This window comes from Tympanuchus pallidicinctus, unplaced genomic scaffold, assembly GCF_026119805.1.
Source record: "Tympanuchus pallidicinctus isolate F22 unplaced genomic scaffold, pur_lepc_1.0 scaffold16, whole genome shotgun sequence".
Lineage (NCBI taxonomy): Eukaryota > Metazoa > Chordata > Aves > Galliformes > Phasianidae > Tympanuchus > Tympanuchus pallidicinctus.
In genome coordinates this window covers 27,109,006-27,127,410 of record NW_026294679.1, presented here as the reverse complement: position 1 = coordinate 27,127,410, position 18,405 = coordinate 27,109,006, and the positions used below count along the sequence as shown (strand labels likewise).

General features: G+C 39.7%; 1 protein-coding gene across 29 annotated transcripts in view; it reads right to left on the bottom strand.

Moving 5' to 3' along the window:
- The window catches only part of ANK3 (ankyrin 3), a 289,738-nt gene that overhangs the window by 148,156 nt on the left and 123,177 nt on the right, over positions 1-18,405 (bottom strand). Inside the window, exon 1 of one of the 29 annotated variants that reach the window (XM_052677743.1) lies at positions 7,835-8,034. The exons of the other annotated variants lie outside the window; for them this stretch is intronic. Coding sequence (XP_052533703.1) covers positions 7,835-7,870 — 36 coding nt within the window. The 5' untranslated portion in view covers positions 7,871-8,034. Of the gene's footprint in view, positions 1-7,834; positions 8,035-18,405 lie in introns of those variants that run through there. 29 annotated transcript variants of the gene reach the window in all.

Genomic DNA, 18,405 nt, shown 5'->3' with positions numbered 1-18,405 from the left:
GTTTAAATGTATTAAATAACACAGAAGAGGAACAAAAAAAAAAAGGGGTCTTAGGTTTCCAGCTCTCCCTCAGGACACCCATGTAGGTAAGTGCTCCCTAGGGGAAGGTCACTGCTCTGAAACAGCCAACTCTGTGTCTCCACACTAACTGGCATCTGAAAGACAAGCTCCACACAGGCAGTGCATCTATAGGACATTTCCTTAATGGACCTAAAAATACCTTTTTTTTTTTTTTTTTTCTTTTTTAATTTCCCATCTTAATTACTTAAATCTCAATATTCCTGAGAGAGGCATTCTGTACGTTAGCAATCTATTCTGATCCCCCCTCCCCACTTCTTTGTAATCAATCCCAACATGAAATGAAGATGAAAATGAGCTTTTGATTCTACACTGTCTTGACAAATATCAAGAGAACAACAAACATGGGACATACATCAAAACAGCCCAAACATCAGATGTTTTTGCACTCAGCCACAAAGACTGCAGCCCTTCTTGTGTATCTGACACAGGCTTTCTCCCCTAAGCCTTCCACAGCTCTCTGTTGTGTTCCGTTATGGATTTCCAGTCTTCCAATCTGTCTTTCCAATCTTTAAACCCAGGCCTAAATTTAAATCACAATTCATAAAGTGTTTTAATTTTTGGATATATACACCTCAGATGTGCACAGCGCTTTGTTCCAGAATAGCAGTAGGACAGTATTTCACAAATAGTGGATTTATGAGAGTACCAGCATGATAAGACTTCTTCCCACCCTCCCCTTCCCCCCATTGTACTTCTTTGGAAGAAAAAGGAGCTACTCGTGCTTTTAAGAAATGCATAAATGCAGATTGTCTAATGAACATACCACATTCCTAATTCCACATACCACAGTGTAAAAAATCAACTCGACCATAAAGCATACAAACAAACTAGCAGCTGCAGGTGGCCTGCAGCCCAGAGCAGGTTCCCCCAGCTTGGAGCTTGTTTTAGCAACTCTCATCCCAGGGCTGACTCTGAACTGAGCTGAGGCTGGACAAGGTGTGCAGCAGCAGAACTGTATGTCCCAGCTCTGCTTTACTCAAAGGTCCTCCAGTCCCAGTAACATACAGCTGTTAAGGCCAGAGAATATGTCCCTGTTGTGAAGAGCAATGTATGTGTTGAAAACACTCACATTAATAGGAAAGACTATGTTTTAAATCAGTTGGATATTACCTTAAGCTTCCACTTTAAAACAGAAAATGTTGATGCTGACTCACTCTAGCTAATAAATATTCAGTATCTTTCCTGCAAAAATCTCCCAGAGAAATAACAGGCTATTTATCGTCAGTAAAGACAAAATCTGATAGCAGATGTTACACTGACTGTCAGCCTGGGCTCAGGCTGGGCTTCTCCATGGGACTAGAGAGGGTTATTCCATTTAGTGGACCCCCACAAGCATTATTTTTAACGTGCATAACCCCTCTCCCATACTGATGGTATTTTTATTACTGCTCATCTCTTTTCCCTTTGTGTTCTGCTTACAGTGGCTTCTTTTTCAGATTAAAAATCCAGTCTTTTTTTCCACGTTGAGAGCAGGGTTTTGTTTTTCACTCCATCTTTAACAGTAGCTGTTGTGAAGGGAAACCCCCAGCAGGTTCCCATTGTGCCAGAGTAGGATGCATTCTGGCTTGAGTCCCAACTAAAAGATGCTAACCATGCCTAACATTTGTTGTGGGGGGAGGCAATGACCTCATTTTAAGTGAGGAACTTACGTTACTTCCATTTGGAAACATGCTCAGTAAAACTAGTCCTGCAGCAGCATGAGATGACCTGAGAAAACAGATGATACAATTTCTACTTATTTTGATAAGAGTGGGCTTACTGAAACTGATCAATTTTTTCTTTGCTGCAAGGCCCTGATGAGTGTGAAGCATACACTGGAAACTGAAGATCCTCAGCATTTCTTAAGATTTTGTTCTTACATTAATTTAGAATTTTCATTCAGGCAAATGTTATTGGAAAGGGATGAAACTTTATTTCGATTTAATTGTACTGACCAGTTAGCAGCAATGACTGAACCAAATGACATAAACAGGCCATGTGATCTTCTACAGGAGATTCTCCATCTATTCTCCCTGCTACCCCGTAACTATATATGCATGAGAAAATTCCACTTGCATCTTCAACAGAAAGGACGTTGGTTGGCCTGGATGATAAAATGCCACTCTCTGTGCAAACAGCTACAGTTTTATATACCATGCTGCCAAACATGTTTTCTTTTGATAAGAACGTGACAGCCTGGGGCCAACTGCTATCTGCAATTCTGCTTTTAATTATCCTTCAGAGAGATGCTCTTGGGATCCCAACCCTAAACACAACCACAGGGCAAGAGGAAATGCTTTTTTCCTACTGCCTGACAATTCAAAGGATACATCCTTCAGCTAAGAAAAGCTACCTTCTTTGAATTTGACTGCCGAATGAGAAATCATGTCATTATTGTCAAATACCAAACAAATCCCTCTACTTGTTTGGCCCATCATGCAATTTAATCATCAGCTTTCTTTGATCATGTTATTGTATTGCACATGATAAATTAACCAAAATATTCTATTTACTATGTTTCTATAACCAATCCTGTTCTAACTATATGATCTGATTTCTGTAAGTTAAAAAAAAAATAGAGTTTTCAGGCTATGTGAAACCTCTCTTCTTGGTCAGACTACAGTACCTCATTTCTGCCACAACTGTATTTGCTCCATAACCAAGTGTACTTGCAACAACAGGGTCTCTACCCTGCGAGCAACAGTCTATCTAACAAGCTTTTGTAGAGAGAATAAAATATTCACTCTCAGTTGCACACATTTAAGTCCAAAGTAGAGCTTAAAAGGTGCATTTTAGATTCAGCTCCTACCTTCAAGAAATCTTCAATCAAAACATTAGAACATCGAAGAAAAAGAAGTCTCTTCCCTATTGGACCATAAGACAAAATAAGGCTGACACAAAGATTTAGTATGCATCAGTGTCAAGATTACTTGCAAACTCCTGGCTGTCTCTGCCAAATGCTGAATCTGTGCTCAGTTACCACTGGAAATGAGCCGCCTATGTTGGAGCAGATGACTGAAAAGGACCCAGAGACATTCAGGCTGGTGCACACAAGGAAATTTCTCAGCTTCCAGGGCAAGAGTGGTTTGTGTGTAATGACAAATAGCTCCTGCAAAACTGCACTTCTAATGCACCCTTCCTACTGCACAATTTGCTTAGACTTTATGCACACGGTCTTCTCTGGCAGACACTAAATAAATCTAGCTAGTCGTGTGAATTGTGATGAGACTAATCCAGCCCCAGCTGTCTTTAAATGCCTGAATGAGTCCTTCCTAAGAGAACTCAAACACAGGATGGAAATGGAAAGTAGCTGTTACACCTTTCAGTTTCTACAAAGAGCAAAGTGTGTAATTTCCAAGGCACAAAAGACATGCAAACTTAGATGGGAAACACTTGCCTAACATACACGCTACATGGATGTTATGTTCAAATGTTATACATGTTGAGAATCTCACTCAAGATATCATCTCCTTTTACCTGTCACCACACTTACTTTGTCATCACTGATGTTCAACACAATTCAGAACAATTTACCTGGAGTTCTAGCAAAATCAATGTCAAAGCCTAACAGAAAGCACTTGAAGTGACATCAAAAGAATCTCATAAGACCAGTGTTTGGGCAGGAGACAAGGGTCTGTGTAACTCAAAATCTTCGCTGCCAGCTTGCACAGATGCAGTTTTGAGACTTTGAAACACAGTTTTAATGTGTCAGCTTCCCCTGAAGAATTTACAAAAAACATCTACAAGCATGCATGTGCTGAATTAATAGCACCAAAACCAAGGTCCTAATTTTTAAGAACTACAAATCGACATACATCTGCAAAAAAACACAAACAAATGTTCTTTTAACGAGAAGATGCAGATCCTTTTACCACTGACTTTTCAGCTGTCAGACTGCCCTGAATTAAAATGCAAACTTGGATGACAAAGTAAACTGGGACACACTGTTCAAGAGCACAAAACCAGAGTAATCACTGTTTTCACCAGTGAATCCCTGCACTGCGCTGCACTGGGAGTGAGCAATGAGCCGAAGAACCATGCTCTTTGTGATCAACTCGAATATATCATTGATGAAAAGCATCCGATATAGTTAAGGGCAAAAAGATTTCTGCATCTAAAATTCAAGATTTATTCTTTAGTCTGACAGCTTCAGCTTCTGAAAGTTTGTTTCAAACTCTGAAAAGCAACTCCTGGGTCTGTGATGACTCATCTCTTACTCTCTGAAGTTTTGTTATCATGCACTTACAAGTATAAAATAAATCACTGACTTTCATAACTGCTACTGCAGTCACAAAGAGCTAGAGAAGATCGGGATGTGCTTGGAGGGTTTCTTCTTATGTTTATATTCACCACAAATAACAGCTCATAAGGAGAGGTATTGCTATTTTCTCTCTCTCAGAAACTGAGTACCCATTGAGCACGGAAGGAATTTCAGCACATCCTAGGCTCAAATTTAAATTTAAAGCCATTTCCACACCAGTGTCACATTGTTCAGATAACAGAGGCATGAGTTGGTCTACCTTGCATTCTGTGTGCACCTGATTTTACAATCTAGATAGGTGAGGAAAAAAACAACCAACAATCCTCTTCAAAACATTTTTATAGTGTATTTATTTGTAATTTCAGATACAGTCCTCTGAAGTTAATGGAAAAAAAAACCTGAGTATGAGCCTAAGTCTGGTAATACTGCTAATTCTAAGGAAAGATTTTATTCACATAAAATGAGTTCTCTGCAAAAATACTATGTAAATATGCTTCAGTCAGTTGCAGTGATGGGGAAGTTGGTAATAAAACAGAACAAACTAGTTGTGCATAATACAACTATTCCCTAAACTGTACCCTAATAACACTATAGTAAGTGAACTTTATAAACTGTAAATGGGTTACCTAAGCTCTTCTGTAGCTAGACAAACTATTAAGAGCTTTCCTAGGAATTGGAAGTTCCCTGCTCTGTTTCTACCTTTCCATTTCATGCCCACTTTTGAATGTATCCTTCATTGAAAACCAAAGGTAATTCTGCCTTGGAAGTTAAGAGGCATTTGAATGGCTACTTGCAAAGCCTATCTACTATGGTTTAAAAGCTTTAATACTCCACTCAGGATTCTCACAGGATTCACAAACCACTATTGGTTTCTTAGTGCCAACAGCCATTAGAGGTTTGCCAGTAGGGGTTATAACCTCAGAAGCAAAGAATCTCTTCCAATTTACACACCTGAAAACCTTGTTAAGGAGAGTCCTCTGGCTGGAAAACCCCACGTGCTCCATGTGACTGAATCAGAAGGATCAGGGGGAATTATCTAAAAAGCTTTCAAGTACCAAGAGGGCTTCTGGGGCAAGATTTGCAACACAGCACATAAACTGCATTAACAGTCAGTTCTGTAGGGCTGGTTAGAAGCACCGCGTGAGCTTTGTAACAGCAGTTTACCTTAGCAGAGCTTGTAACACTTCACAGAACAGACTGTCCTGACACCTCTTTGTAGATTCACTGTGAAATATATATATGGCCTAGCCCAACGAGATGCAATCAGTGGAACCAATAAAGCTAGAAATTCACTGCAGATTTGAAGATGCCATTTTTGCACAGTCACTTTGCAGTAACAGAACTGAACCATCATTATTCTGCCCTTCAAAGCCACTGTGCACTAAAGGTTTGGAGTCCTTTAGGAGAACGCTGATGACCTGGACATCAAAGGAGGTGCTTCAAGATTCTTGACAAAAATAGAAGTAACAGAACCGTCTGAACATTTCACCTCTCCTTAACCTTCTGAGTTTGTTATCACCTGAGAATCAGCACTGTTTCTGAGCAAGATAATTAAACATATTTGGAAACTAATATTGTTTAATCAAATAAAATAATTGTATTATCTGCATGAGTAAACAAACTGGGCTAAAAAGCTTTCCTTCTAGTATTTTAATAAGCATAAACTTAGAATTGGCTTTTACTTACAGCATTAAATTGAAGATTAGTTTATTATACGCCTATAGAAAGAGGCTATGGCCAACTGCTACCTACCAGCCCTATAGGAATTTCCCCTAATATTTGATGAGAGAGTAAGCCATTAGTATGCAATGTTAATTAAAAACACTGCTTCTGAACAGCAAATCTACAAGATAAACAAGTAATGACATAGATCATATTTCCCTCTTACACTTAAAGCACACATGACAACCTACAGGACATCTATATATAAATGGAATGAGAATTAGAATCTACCATAAGCGTCGTCAGCAGAACACTTGCAAATATATTCCACAACCCTTCTCCATAGCTGAATTCCATTTCTAACAGCTACATTTTCAACAGGCAAGCAGTGCATATACTAATGGAAGCAACAGTCCCTATGCACAAAACCCCATAAAGCAAGAGCAAATGGTGCCCTGCTGCAGCACAGCTGCAGACCACACCATGCCAGCCCATGGCTCAAGGGCTGCAGAGTTTCCCTTCGTTCTGTTTTGGTTGCTGTGACACACCAATTGTCAGGGCAGCACCGAAGGCTGTACTGCTGAGGCTCAAATAAAGCATCAGAAAAGAGGTTTATCATCAGAAGTTTGGTATTACTGCGTGAAAAGACAGGAGAGTGTAAATAATATCTGCAGGACTGAAAAAAACAGAAGAGTTTAATCAAGTGCCATAAAGCATCACAATCTAATAAAATCTTCTTCTACAAGAGAGTCGTTTCACAAAGAAAAACCCTGGGATAAACGTCTTCTCAATTTTGAAATTCCTGGTGGCAATGAATTTTCAGACAAGGAGAGTATCACCAGAAAATGCTCAGCATTTCCAAGATAGATTTCAGCAGGGAATGACAATCCAGTTCTGTGTTGACAGGAGGTGAACCAAACCATATATATTTAAGAGAATTCACTACTGCACTATTCCTGAGCACAAAGCTATTGCTGACATGGAAATTAGCTAATAAACTTCTGGGTGCTATCATCAGTAATGTTTCCAGCTACAGAAAATACTGCTGTGAACTGATGTTTCCAGAAAACTTGGCATTCATCAACATTAATAACTGGATATCACACTTTCTCAGGAACCTGTATTTTAGTTCTCCAGCAAAGCTGCATCAACAGTGGTTGCTCTAACTTTGTGCTTTTTAACCGCCACGAATAACTCAATCCACGGAGACCTTCAGAGGCCAGTTCCCAGGACACGGATGCCATTTCACAGCAGCTTACTCACAGCAGGAATTTTTAAAGCACACAGGGAGCACCTTGGAGGTCACTGGGACTACCCCAGAGAGTAAGAGTGATACGGGTGCCTCCTTACAGGTCACTACCAGCACAGTAGTAGCAGGCTCCGTTTTCACTTTTAATTGACCTATGGATTATCAGTAAAGCAGCTGCATTATTTGATAAAGTAATCATTAAAAATGTACTTATCACCAGGCTTTTTATTATAATTTTTCTCCAAAATATGCAAGACGGGCTAAAACATTTCAGTGAAGAAAACTTACATTCACCGAGGTTAGTTAAGGCTCCGATCACAGAACAAAACATTAAGTTTCTGCAATTTAATAAGCACCTTTATCTGTAGAGTGCCTTGAACAGAATGCAGTTATTCAGGAGAGAAACAAATATTTCCATGTACCATATGACTGCTGCTGCAGCCTATACCACAACCCGAATGTTAGAACATAACATACACAAGCCTAAACATACCTCTTCTTACGTCCACTTTTTTTGTTTCATACAATTAAAGACTTAAAACATTAATCTAGAAGAACTCAATACACAGATCTCACTCAACGCAGAATGTTCAAATGCTTACTTGTTCTGAAAAGCATTCTCCCTCTTCCACTGCCATTTTCTGTGGCCAGATATGAAACCTGACGATTCAATTAGTTAACATTTTGGACACTGCACAACTGCTAAAAATAGCAGCCTCAGGAAGTGTTTTTCTTTCTCTCTCTTTTTTTTTTTTTTTTTAAGAACTAGGCACAGGGACTTGTTAGCATTCCCTTGGCTATTTAAATGGCAAAGGACAAGTGTTTGTAAGACTACGAAGTTAGTAACAGAGCGTGTCCCAGGATTCCTGGCTCACTTACCATATTTGCAGCCTCCAATCATTCCCGCTGCATGCAATCATGATCTGTGGAATACCCAAAATAGCTGCAACATCAGCTGATCAGAAAACCACTGCTGCTTGGAATCACTCGTGAAACGAGCTTTTGTCATTCTGCTTATCAGCTCTTTCTAATGCAGACTACTTTGAACTATTTCTAAAGGAAACAATAACACCATTTTACACTCTGTGTGCTTTGAATGCCACATATGCCAGCCTCCTACTCCACAGTAATTTTATATTTATTCAGATTTTCTGATGACTAATTGTTATAGATTTACATTGCTGGTTCTAGAGGCTATTTTCCTAACTAGAAGGCCTGTTTCTATGTACTTCAGGTTCCAAAATTCAAGAGGTAAAAAGCTGTATCAGTAACAAAACTGTTTTGTTTTGGAGGGATGGAAGAAAAGTGCAATTTCAGCAAAGCAGACTTTTTCCTTTACAATGGAAGCTATTGCCAACAGCAGGAATTTACTTGCACGCTTCCCTGCAGCTCTTGTGAGGGACTGAAATGTTTACCTGTCCTCAACTCTCTGCAGGCACCTGCGCAGTGCACACTGCTACGAGGATTCACCCTGCCTGTGTGACAACCCACCACAGGCTGTACCCTGACACCGCTACAGCAGAACAAGGAGTAAGATGAGGACAGAAATAACAAAGTCCTGTTTTGCCAGACAAGCTATGTCCAGAAATCCAGAAATAGAGAAATATCTATACAAAATTTCATGAGTATAACTTCAGATTTCCACGACATTTCTCCATGTCTGCAACAACTCAAATTGAGCTACAAGGCAGCAGCTTATTGCTCTTTGGTTATAATGCAGAGCTTGTTGCAAGTTACCTGTGCAGTCTTTTGGAAAGCAAAATATGTGAGGCCTGGATGCATTCATAAGGAATAACATGGGCCACACACTCAGGTAATCTAGCCTGGAATGGCTTTATTAATGTCACTGACAATGCTCTCCAGTTATTACCAACAACGCACTGCTTCTGCGCAATTGTGCCTATGGCATTTCAGTATCTATGACTAAGATCCACTTCTGCCAGTGACTAAACACTGTTAACTAAAGTTAACAGCAGTCAGCAGGGGTGGAGGAGAGCCTTCCACCTTAATTTAAATACACAATGATGACCAAGTCAGTTCAAATGACTTTACCTCCCTGACACATCTGTGGCACAGCTCTCTGCAGCAGAGATTTTAATCACATTTACCACAGCTACTGCAACAATGGTGCTCTCATGAGCTACCCCAGCAATACGCAGCATCCTGAAAAATCCAATTTCTAAAGCTGAATTTAAAGTCACTCAGTATTCTGAGGACTGAGAGTTATCATTTCAAAATGCTAAAATGAAACATCACAACCCTGGAGACCCAAGAGCATACAGCTACTATCCAGTAGTTGAATTTTCATTTCTGAGTGAAGAGAGTCTTGTTCTGAGTGAAAGAACCAGGTGAACACCTTTGAAAACCCGCTTAAGAGCAAGAAAAAAGGAAATACAGTGATTTCTGTAGTGGGATTCAAGGGAATCGCATGGCATTTCAAACTTGCAGAGCAGTTCTTTGTGTCAATGAAAGTGTTAAGTTGAGCTGTTTTATGGACACTCACAAGAGCCCTGTCAGCAGACACAGCCCAATTGCAGCATGGCAGCCCCTTGCAACCAGGCTCCCCTGAACTGCAGCCTCTGCTGGGGGTCTAGGGACAAATAACTGTCAACCTGGCAGCTCTCCAAGAGATAAAGCACCACTTCCTTGGAAAGGAGCAACAAAAATGTTTTGGAAAAGGATTCAGCAGCCTCTGCATGTCTGGTTCACCCAGGGGCTGTGCCATTCACCCCTTGCGCAGCCCCCATCCTGTGCCTGCTGCCAGCAGGGCCTTGTCCACAGCCCACTCCCCAGCACCTTCCTGCCCACAGCCTGCGGGTGCCAGCTGCCACAGGCCCTTTGCCTTCAGCTCACCAGCTCTGGCTCTTCAGCTTCGCACACATCTGTTGACATAAGTGGATGATCAGCCCAGATCGTTGCCTATTAACAATCCTAGGTCAGGTTGTGACATCCCCACAAGAGAAGATGCCTAATCGTCTCTCCATTAATTTTAAAAGGGTGATGATCAGACTTAGAAAAGAACAGCACAAAAAAAACTACAAGCTTGCAGCACCAAAAAGTCATCTAAGCATGCTCCCCTCCATCAATTCAGCTCTGACAGCTCATGTCATAAATCATAGTGACACTGTATTTTTTTTAACCTCGTGGATCAGTTTTACAGAGTTCAGGATGAGATCTCACATGCATGCTATTAACGAAGGGCAATAAGGGCGTGATACAAATGGCAAATCAATTTGTTACAGACCTTGGAAAAAAAATTCAGGATCTTCGGTTATGCTGCATCCTGAATTATGTGACCTGCAAATTCCTACAGTCATTCTCAGCTTGGGAAAGAGAAAAGGCCTTGGACACAGTCACGTACTAAGTAGACACGTAAGAAAAAATAATCTAGACAATCAATCTTCTCTCCACCCCAAAAAAGAAAAACCTAACAAAAACCCTTTACAATCTCAGTTGAATGCAGATTTGGTACAGATGGAGGGCTCTTTTAAACAGAAGAGTGGAAATGTCCTTGTACATCATCACTACTCTGCTCCCAAACCAGATGGAGTGCTTATGATTACTGGCTTGGAAGCAACTTACAAACAAAGCAACACATGGCAGAATTCAGCAGGAAGAAAAACATGGTTTGACATGAAATACAGACAATATAAATAATCTTCCAAAGAATGGGAAAGACAAGCTAGAATAGTTTACAGTGATCTGTGACTACTGATCCAGATTTTACAAGGAGGATAGAATTTTTCCTGTAACTGCAGTGAATGATAGATATTTCAGACAGTTCTGAAAGGTAAAGATATAAGAAGCCCACCAGAACAGAGAACATAGCTCTGTGGTATTTCAGGCATCCTTTCAGAGAGGGAATGGTTGACAGTTACCGATGCCTTCTTATGCTGCTTACTCCTACGGAGTCCTCAGCTGTAGGGACTTCGTGTATCTCAGAAAGCAGTGATTGTATCTGAGATACAGAACATTAATATCTAAAATCCTTCCCTGATCACTAAAAGCAGCTAACGTGTGCCTCAACCAAGACTTTACAGAGTCACAGGATCGCATTTAAAATGCGATTTAAAATGGCATTTCAAGTGCAGGTAGTACAAAGGCTACATACAGCACCTAGCTGTGCAGGAAGCAGCTCTCAGGGACCCACAGGCTGCAGGTTCACATGCCAAGTCAGAAAAGATGCAGACTGCATACAGTGAAAGAAATTAAGAACCTCACCAGACAAACTGCTCCATTCCTAAGAGAACCCCCCAATGTCACACTCCTTACCTCCGTGGATCTAGATTCTAACAAGTTACTACTTCAAGAAAAGCACATTTACTCATTGTGCTTCAATTATCAGAATCATGGCTACTGAGAACATACAGGCACAGCAAAATAAATAAATCAATCATGTCCTAGTTACAAAAGAGTCAGCATCATCTCGGTACAGAACCAACATCCATCAGGAAAATACTATGCTTGCTATACTACCATTCAAACGCTGCCAGCACAGTTCATTTGCTATTAGAAAACAGCCACATAATTAGGCAGAAGCATAAAATAAAGAGCAATTGAAAAAATAAGGATAGAAAAAAGACCTCCACACATTAAGTCAAGGTCACACAGCAAGATGAAAATACTTTTACTTTTTCCTAGAGAATCTTATTTCTGCTCTTTCATAATATATTGTTCCTGAAGAGGAAGTAGCTACAAAAAAAAAACACAGTAAATCGTTTTGTTGTTTTCCTTTAGCTATTTTTTTCTCTACTTTGACAAGAGTGATGATCTGCCATCATCCCCAAATAATCTGAAGCTCTGCAGAATTAAGAAAGGAAATCCCGTCACTTCTGCTAACAACGTTTAGAATGTTTCTTTAAGGGCTTTCCAAATGACTGAACAGAACGCCCACAGTCTCATCCTATTCTTCCTCAAGAGTAGCTAAGATCAAATCTGAAAGACTGAAATATGACCATTTTTAAAGGATAGCCTGAAGTAATTTCACAGGTCTCCAAATACTTCAAAACAGCATGCCTCTAAACCAGCCCTGCTGTGACCTGTGAAATTCAGCATGTTACAGATATTCCAAATGAAATGCATGCACCAAAGTGCTGCAGCGTTTACTCTATCAAGATCCGTAACAGCTCCCATTACTTCACCATCAGCACTCTGCCTCCCCAGGACATACAGCAGGGCAAAAGGGCTCTCAGGATTAGGGGCTAAAATAAGTGCTACATGCATGGCATGAGCGGTATGCACAAAGAATGTGAATTGCTATCTACAAAACCACTTTAAATTCCACTTTTTAACCCTGTATTGTTCCCTTATCCATCAGAGTACAATTACATGACTTGCATTCCGCCCTGCTAATCTCAGGCTTTGTTGAAGAGCACTTTTTGTTTCATTTTCATCCCTTATTTGTAGTTTCCATGCTCAAATTCTAAAGTTCCTCCAACTTTTAACTATCTTGGACCTGGAACACCAGCAGACTGTTCTTCAGAATAACCTTGTCCCCTGCGAACAGGAAGAATTCAGACCAGGTGGAATATAGACTGTTAAATAAACCTGAACTTCCTGTCCAAAATAGATCATTCGGGGCTTCCACCGCTGCGACTTGAGCAATTTCTTCTCATCAGTAGCATTAGCTCACCTTTTCAATATATTGATTGACTGTACATGTGAAAGAGGTACATCTCCAACCTCTATGTTTCAGAGACTCAAGAGATGATTTTGCAAAACCAATGCAGCAATATCACAGAAATCCCATAATCAGCCACTGTATGAAAACGAAACACAGATAAAATTTTTCAAGGCAACTTCTTACCATCAACACCACTCTATGCTCTCCAGATCATAAAGAACTGAAGAGAGCAGCAGTTTTCATTACATCCATCCTCTAAGGGCCAGGAAGAATAGCCTCAGTTAAGCCAGATAAAATTATTTGGCTATATTATTATTTCCTTCTCTCCCACTGATGCAACCTTCACTACCTAGCACACACCCATGTCATTTATTTTTTTCCATGGAGAACACCTCAACAAGCCTTTGGAAAAACCTAGGGCAATAAAGCTGTGAGCTGGAAGAAGTGTATACATAATCACCATGATGAAAATCACACAACTGACTCCTGGACAAATTGACTTGACGCCATCATGCTTGAAAAGTAACTACTAGAAGCCAATTAGGAGGGGGAAAAAAACAAAAGTCAGAGACTCCAGGCAGCTCTGTGTTTAGTAAAACCACAGACCTTACATGAACTGTCAGAGATGAGGGGAAGAAGAAGGGCAAAGTACTATATATGGCAAGCACAAGGAGACATGACAACAAACCTTCCTAGATCATCTTGAAGCATTGCTGATGATTGCAAATTCTCTGCTGATTAATCAGATGGCTTGTTGCTTGCCATGAGTCTAGTTTCAAGTCATGCTGAAAATTGGGATTTTGTACAAAATTGAAAATGCCAACTGCCTTACTCTTCCTTTGAAATACTTCACTGGAGCACAGAATCCAGAAAGTGGAGTTTCCTTGGATCCAAGCAGTAATGCACAGCATTTTCAGTAAATAGGGAACTATTTTCCTACTCTTTAAATAAATCAATAAATACTACCAGTGGGCTAATGAAATCAGTGGCTGGTGATTGTCTCCACAGGTGTGTGGGTATACAAAAACAAATACATTTGTAAGAATATACCAAAAACTTAAAAAAAACAAAAACAAAACAAACAAAAAAAAAACCACAGGAATATTTCATGAAACACAGTCCATTTGTATACGGCAGCCATGTGACAACAACTTGGCTTTCAGTCTGAATCCCATTTCTAGCAATATTCAATATTCCAGTATTGCCAGGAGCAAAGAAGTAATCATAAGATTCATGGTGACAACAGCTAAGTATTTTGTACTAAAATTGAGTTAAGCACCCGAAATGTGACTGCTGTCAAATCAGCTGTTCCAAACACACCCTCTCTCTGTTGTCTATCTTTTAGGCTTATTCTGAACACAACTGCAATACGAAGCCTCAGAACTGCCAGATGGTTTCAAAATGCTCAGACATGGTTTCTGCTCAGAAGAGATTTCTATCATGTACTACGTTCCAAGAACAATATTGCAAAAGCAGTAGTTGGCCAGGATATCTGATAATGGATTGCCTTCACAACAGTTTAGTCAAAAAAGGAACTCCACCAGCCATCAGTATTAACTATTGGACTATCCTCTTGACTTTCTTTGATCCTCCATCTAAAGGAACTATCCCAATGGAAACAGACATAGGTTTTATTCAGAGAAATATCAAGAACAGTATTCAAGTTTATCAGCTCATCACAGGAAGAATGCTATGTGAGATGTCCAGAGTCTTGTGAAATGAACACAATCTAACCCATCCATCACTTAAGGTATAACATTATACATGCTTATTAAGACTTTTTTTTTTTTCATTGATGGTGCACTGCATTATTCAATGAAAGAAAAACTGAACCACTGGATTAACTATAACTAATGATTTTAATCTGTTCTTGAATGCAATTAGGATACTTCGATGGAATAGGATTATGACCAGGGCTACTAAGCAACAACTACCCTGCTAGTCATTCTAGATGTATAGACTATGGCCAAATTATACTACTGTAAATACACGTGCCAACACAAGGTAAAGCTTCCTAATAATACAGCATAATACAGGGCCACAGCTTCTGTTCTGCAGAGCTTTGTCTGTAAAAAAAACATACAGTCTGCCCAGTAATGGGCAAAAGGTTGCTACACAGTAAGCATAAGCTGTTACTAACATCTTTTAACAATTAAAATAGCTTGTATTTGTCACAAAAAAAAAAAAAAAAAAAAAAAAAAAAAAAAAAAAACCACCATCAACCTGCAGTGAGTTCAGTAGGTTCCTCCCTCCCAACTTCTTTTGCTAAGGCGCCATCGTTTCCAAAGAAAACACACGCTGGGGAGAAAGCACCATGAGCTGCACAATCTGAAGTGTGATGTCCCTTTTAAACATGGTCACAGCAAACCCTCAAGTGATTTCTCTTAATTTCTCTTTGAACTACCAAATGGCATAAAATCAAGGAGTAGAAAAATTATGAAATGATTTATAGAACTGAGTTTCCAGCTTCTTTGAGGTCAGTGTTTTGGTCAAACATGAAACTGTCCCACAGTGTTGACACCACACTGAAAATTCTGGGTAGCAAGTACAAGAAAAGTTCCTGACTGCTTCCTTCTCAAATCTTAGGTGGGGTGGTAACATCAGTCATTATTGCCTTTTCTGCATTGAGGTCATGCAGCAATTTCCCCTAAACAGAGGAAAACAAATAAAAAGCACTCTTCTCATCAAGATCACACTGCTGACATACTGCTAGGGGATGAGGACAGTTAAGCAAATTACATTCCAAACAGGACTTACATTTGTCAGCACTGATGTATATAAGTGTCTCTCAGCTCTCTCTCACCAGAGTGCTAGCAACTTGGCTAAATATTAACACTATCCTTGAAGCTAGTGATTTTACATCTCTTTATGTACATTACACACTATGGTGGCCATTAGCAGAATGGCCAGAAGAGCAGAACAGAAGAAGGAACAGAAGAAGGCAGCTTCAGTGCATCAATGCTTATATGTCCCTAGGAATTAAGGATAGGAGAGCAGGTGGCAACTATAGGATGTAAAATTCCTAAACACAGAGTTGAGCTTTCCAGACATGCAGAGATTTCATTGCACTAACTTGCAGTGTAATACATTCTAGCTATACCACAGGTATTTTATGCAACAAGTTAACTTTCACTGTACACAAAGCAGCTCACCTAAAACTTATTCAGAAATTAAGGATGCCTTTTCCTGCCTTTGTAGGCAAATTACAAGAAAGATCCACACTATTAAAAGTCTTTATGAAGAATCCATATACTTGCAGTGCCTTAACTCACATGCACCATGCTTTATATATCTAACAGTCATGTTATATTTACCAAAATGTATTTCAAACTTTATATAAGGTTAGAATACAGCTTAACTGTTCTTTTTGACTTGGCTTAGGTAGTTATAATGAGTGATTAATAAATCAGTTATTATACCAGTGAAAACAGGCTCGTGACTTTCTGGCAACCAATTTCATACCAAATGTTTTGAACAGATGCACAAATGCACCTTGCAATGACAGCATCATCCATGCAGCCATGTTGATAGCGCACAGCCATATTTTCATTCTCTAACCTACTTAGCTTTGTCTCACTCACAATGCATTTCTTTTCCTTGAGAGTAGCTGCTGTAGATAGCTCTTGAGTTTCCTTTCCTCTCTGTGAGCAGTTAATTCTTATCTGATGTTAAATAGCTTTCGCAGAGCTTCTGAAATTACTGTATAGCAGTAGTATTTCTCATATCTGTATTGCCAACACGATGCTTCAGCAAAAAGCAGTCCCTTGGCAGGACTAACTAGCTACTGTTCACACTGAATTATGGAGGAGGCAGCAGCTGCTATATTTAGGGCACTGAATATCTTCTTCCATTATAAATCTATTTTACAGATTTTGAAAGTCACGGCTGCCTTTTCTGACTGATCAGAACCCTTTTCAGCTGTAATTGACAAGCTGATCATTAAATCAGCATTCCTTTTTCTCTCGTTACCTATTTGCCTTAATAAAATAAAAATCGTACATAAACACATCAAAAAGAACTGAAGCCCCAATGAGAAGCTGCATCAAGGCTCACTGCGTGCTGGGACTCAAGGACTGTCATGGGGAAGGGTGGCAGCCCACAAAGCCTGCTGAGACAGGGATCCTCCAAGCACCGCTCCTGTGACATGGGGAAGGGAGGTTGGTGGGTGCATGGCCTGGCTGCACCCACTGCTATCAGGAAGCAGCATGCACCCCGGCGCTGCAAGCTGACAACATAGGGCTAAAATCACACAGAGCAGAATACTCTTACCTTTTTCTATGGAATAAAAATCTCAAATTTTACAAAATAAAATGTTGGAAGACAACAAAAATCAGACATTCAAGGTTTTGTGTAAAACTTTCTCCTGGAAAGCACACCACAGTTACCACAGAAAAGATTTTCCTATTTATCCTACTTATGGCATTTGTTATCACTAAGCATTTTCTGAGCGAGATGAATAGTTAAAATTTCATTAACACGCATAAATGGCACTTCCTTACTTTCCCCTCACGCCCCACCCTTAAAACACACAGTGGCATTTAACATTACTTTAGTACACAATAGTTTATAGAGCAGCCCAGTGCGTTTCCCAAAATGATTCTCACATCCCAATAGCATGCTGGATTTTACTCACTAAAAATGAAACCACATCCTGTGAATTGCCAGGACAAGCCATTGAACCTGTATCTGTAATTTCTGTGGATAATCCCAGTATCAAAAATGTTCCTACATTTCCCAGTTCTTCTCCACAGCAGCAGCTAACAAGCTCTGATCGTTCTGAGGCTATCTCAGATGAGCCAAGGCTTTAATGCGGTTTTTAAAAGACATCTAAAATACATTATAAGTGTATCACTGATCCAACTTTTCTTTGGATAAATTTCTCCAATAACTTACCTATTGTTTTTGTAATGGCATGAAATGTAATAGATCTTTTCAAAGACACTTCCCTGTTTAGACAAACAATTCTGTGCACATGCAGAGAGTTCACGTTTATCAACTATCTATTAAAATATTCCCCAGTCCAATGTGTTCAACACACAGACAGCGAGGCTACTGAGCTGAGAAGTGCAGAATAGTATTGATCCTGAATTTAAACAAAGGAAAGTTACGGACTTCATCAAATGGCTTTCACTGGCTACAGGGCTAACAAACTCTTGAGACAAAAAGCAAGATAACCACAAAGACAAAGATGTCTTTTTCACTATTAGAAAAGACTGCTTAGATCTGCATGTACCACTCCTGCTCTAAGTTAGAAAGAAGCACGTATGAATTCAAATACAGATTTGATGCAAACCTGCACATTATGTATTCATGCTGTCTAGCAAATATCATGTGGTCAGCAGCACACAAGTACTCTCTCCACAATAACACTGGATCTCATCTGAAATTTAACTGCAGCCAATTTAAGAGAAGGGAATGACTTCCATTTTGATTGGAGTTGCAAGCAGCATCTTAGGGAACTAGAAAACCTGTGGATCAGAATAAGAGAGGTTTACAAGCTCCTCTCAGTATCTGACAGGGAATGCCACCTAGCTATTAAAAAAAAAAAAA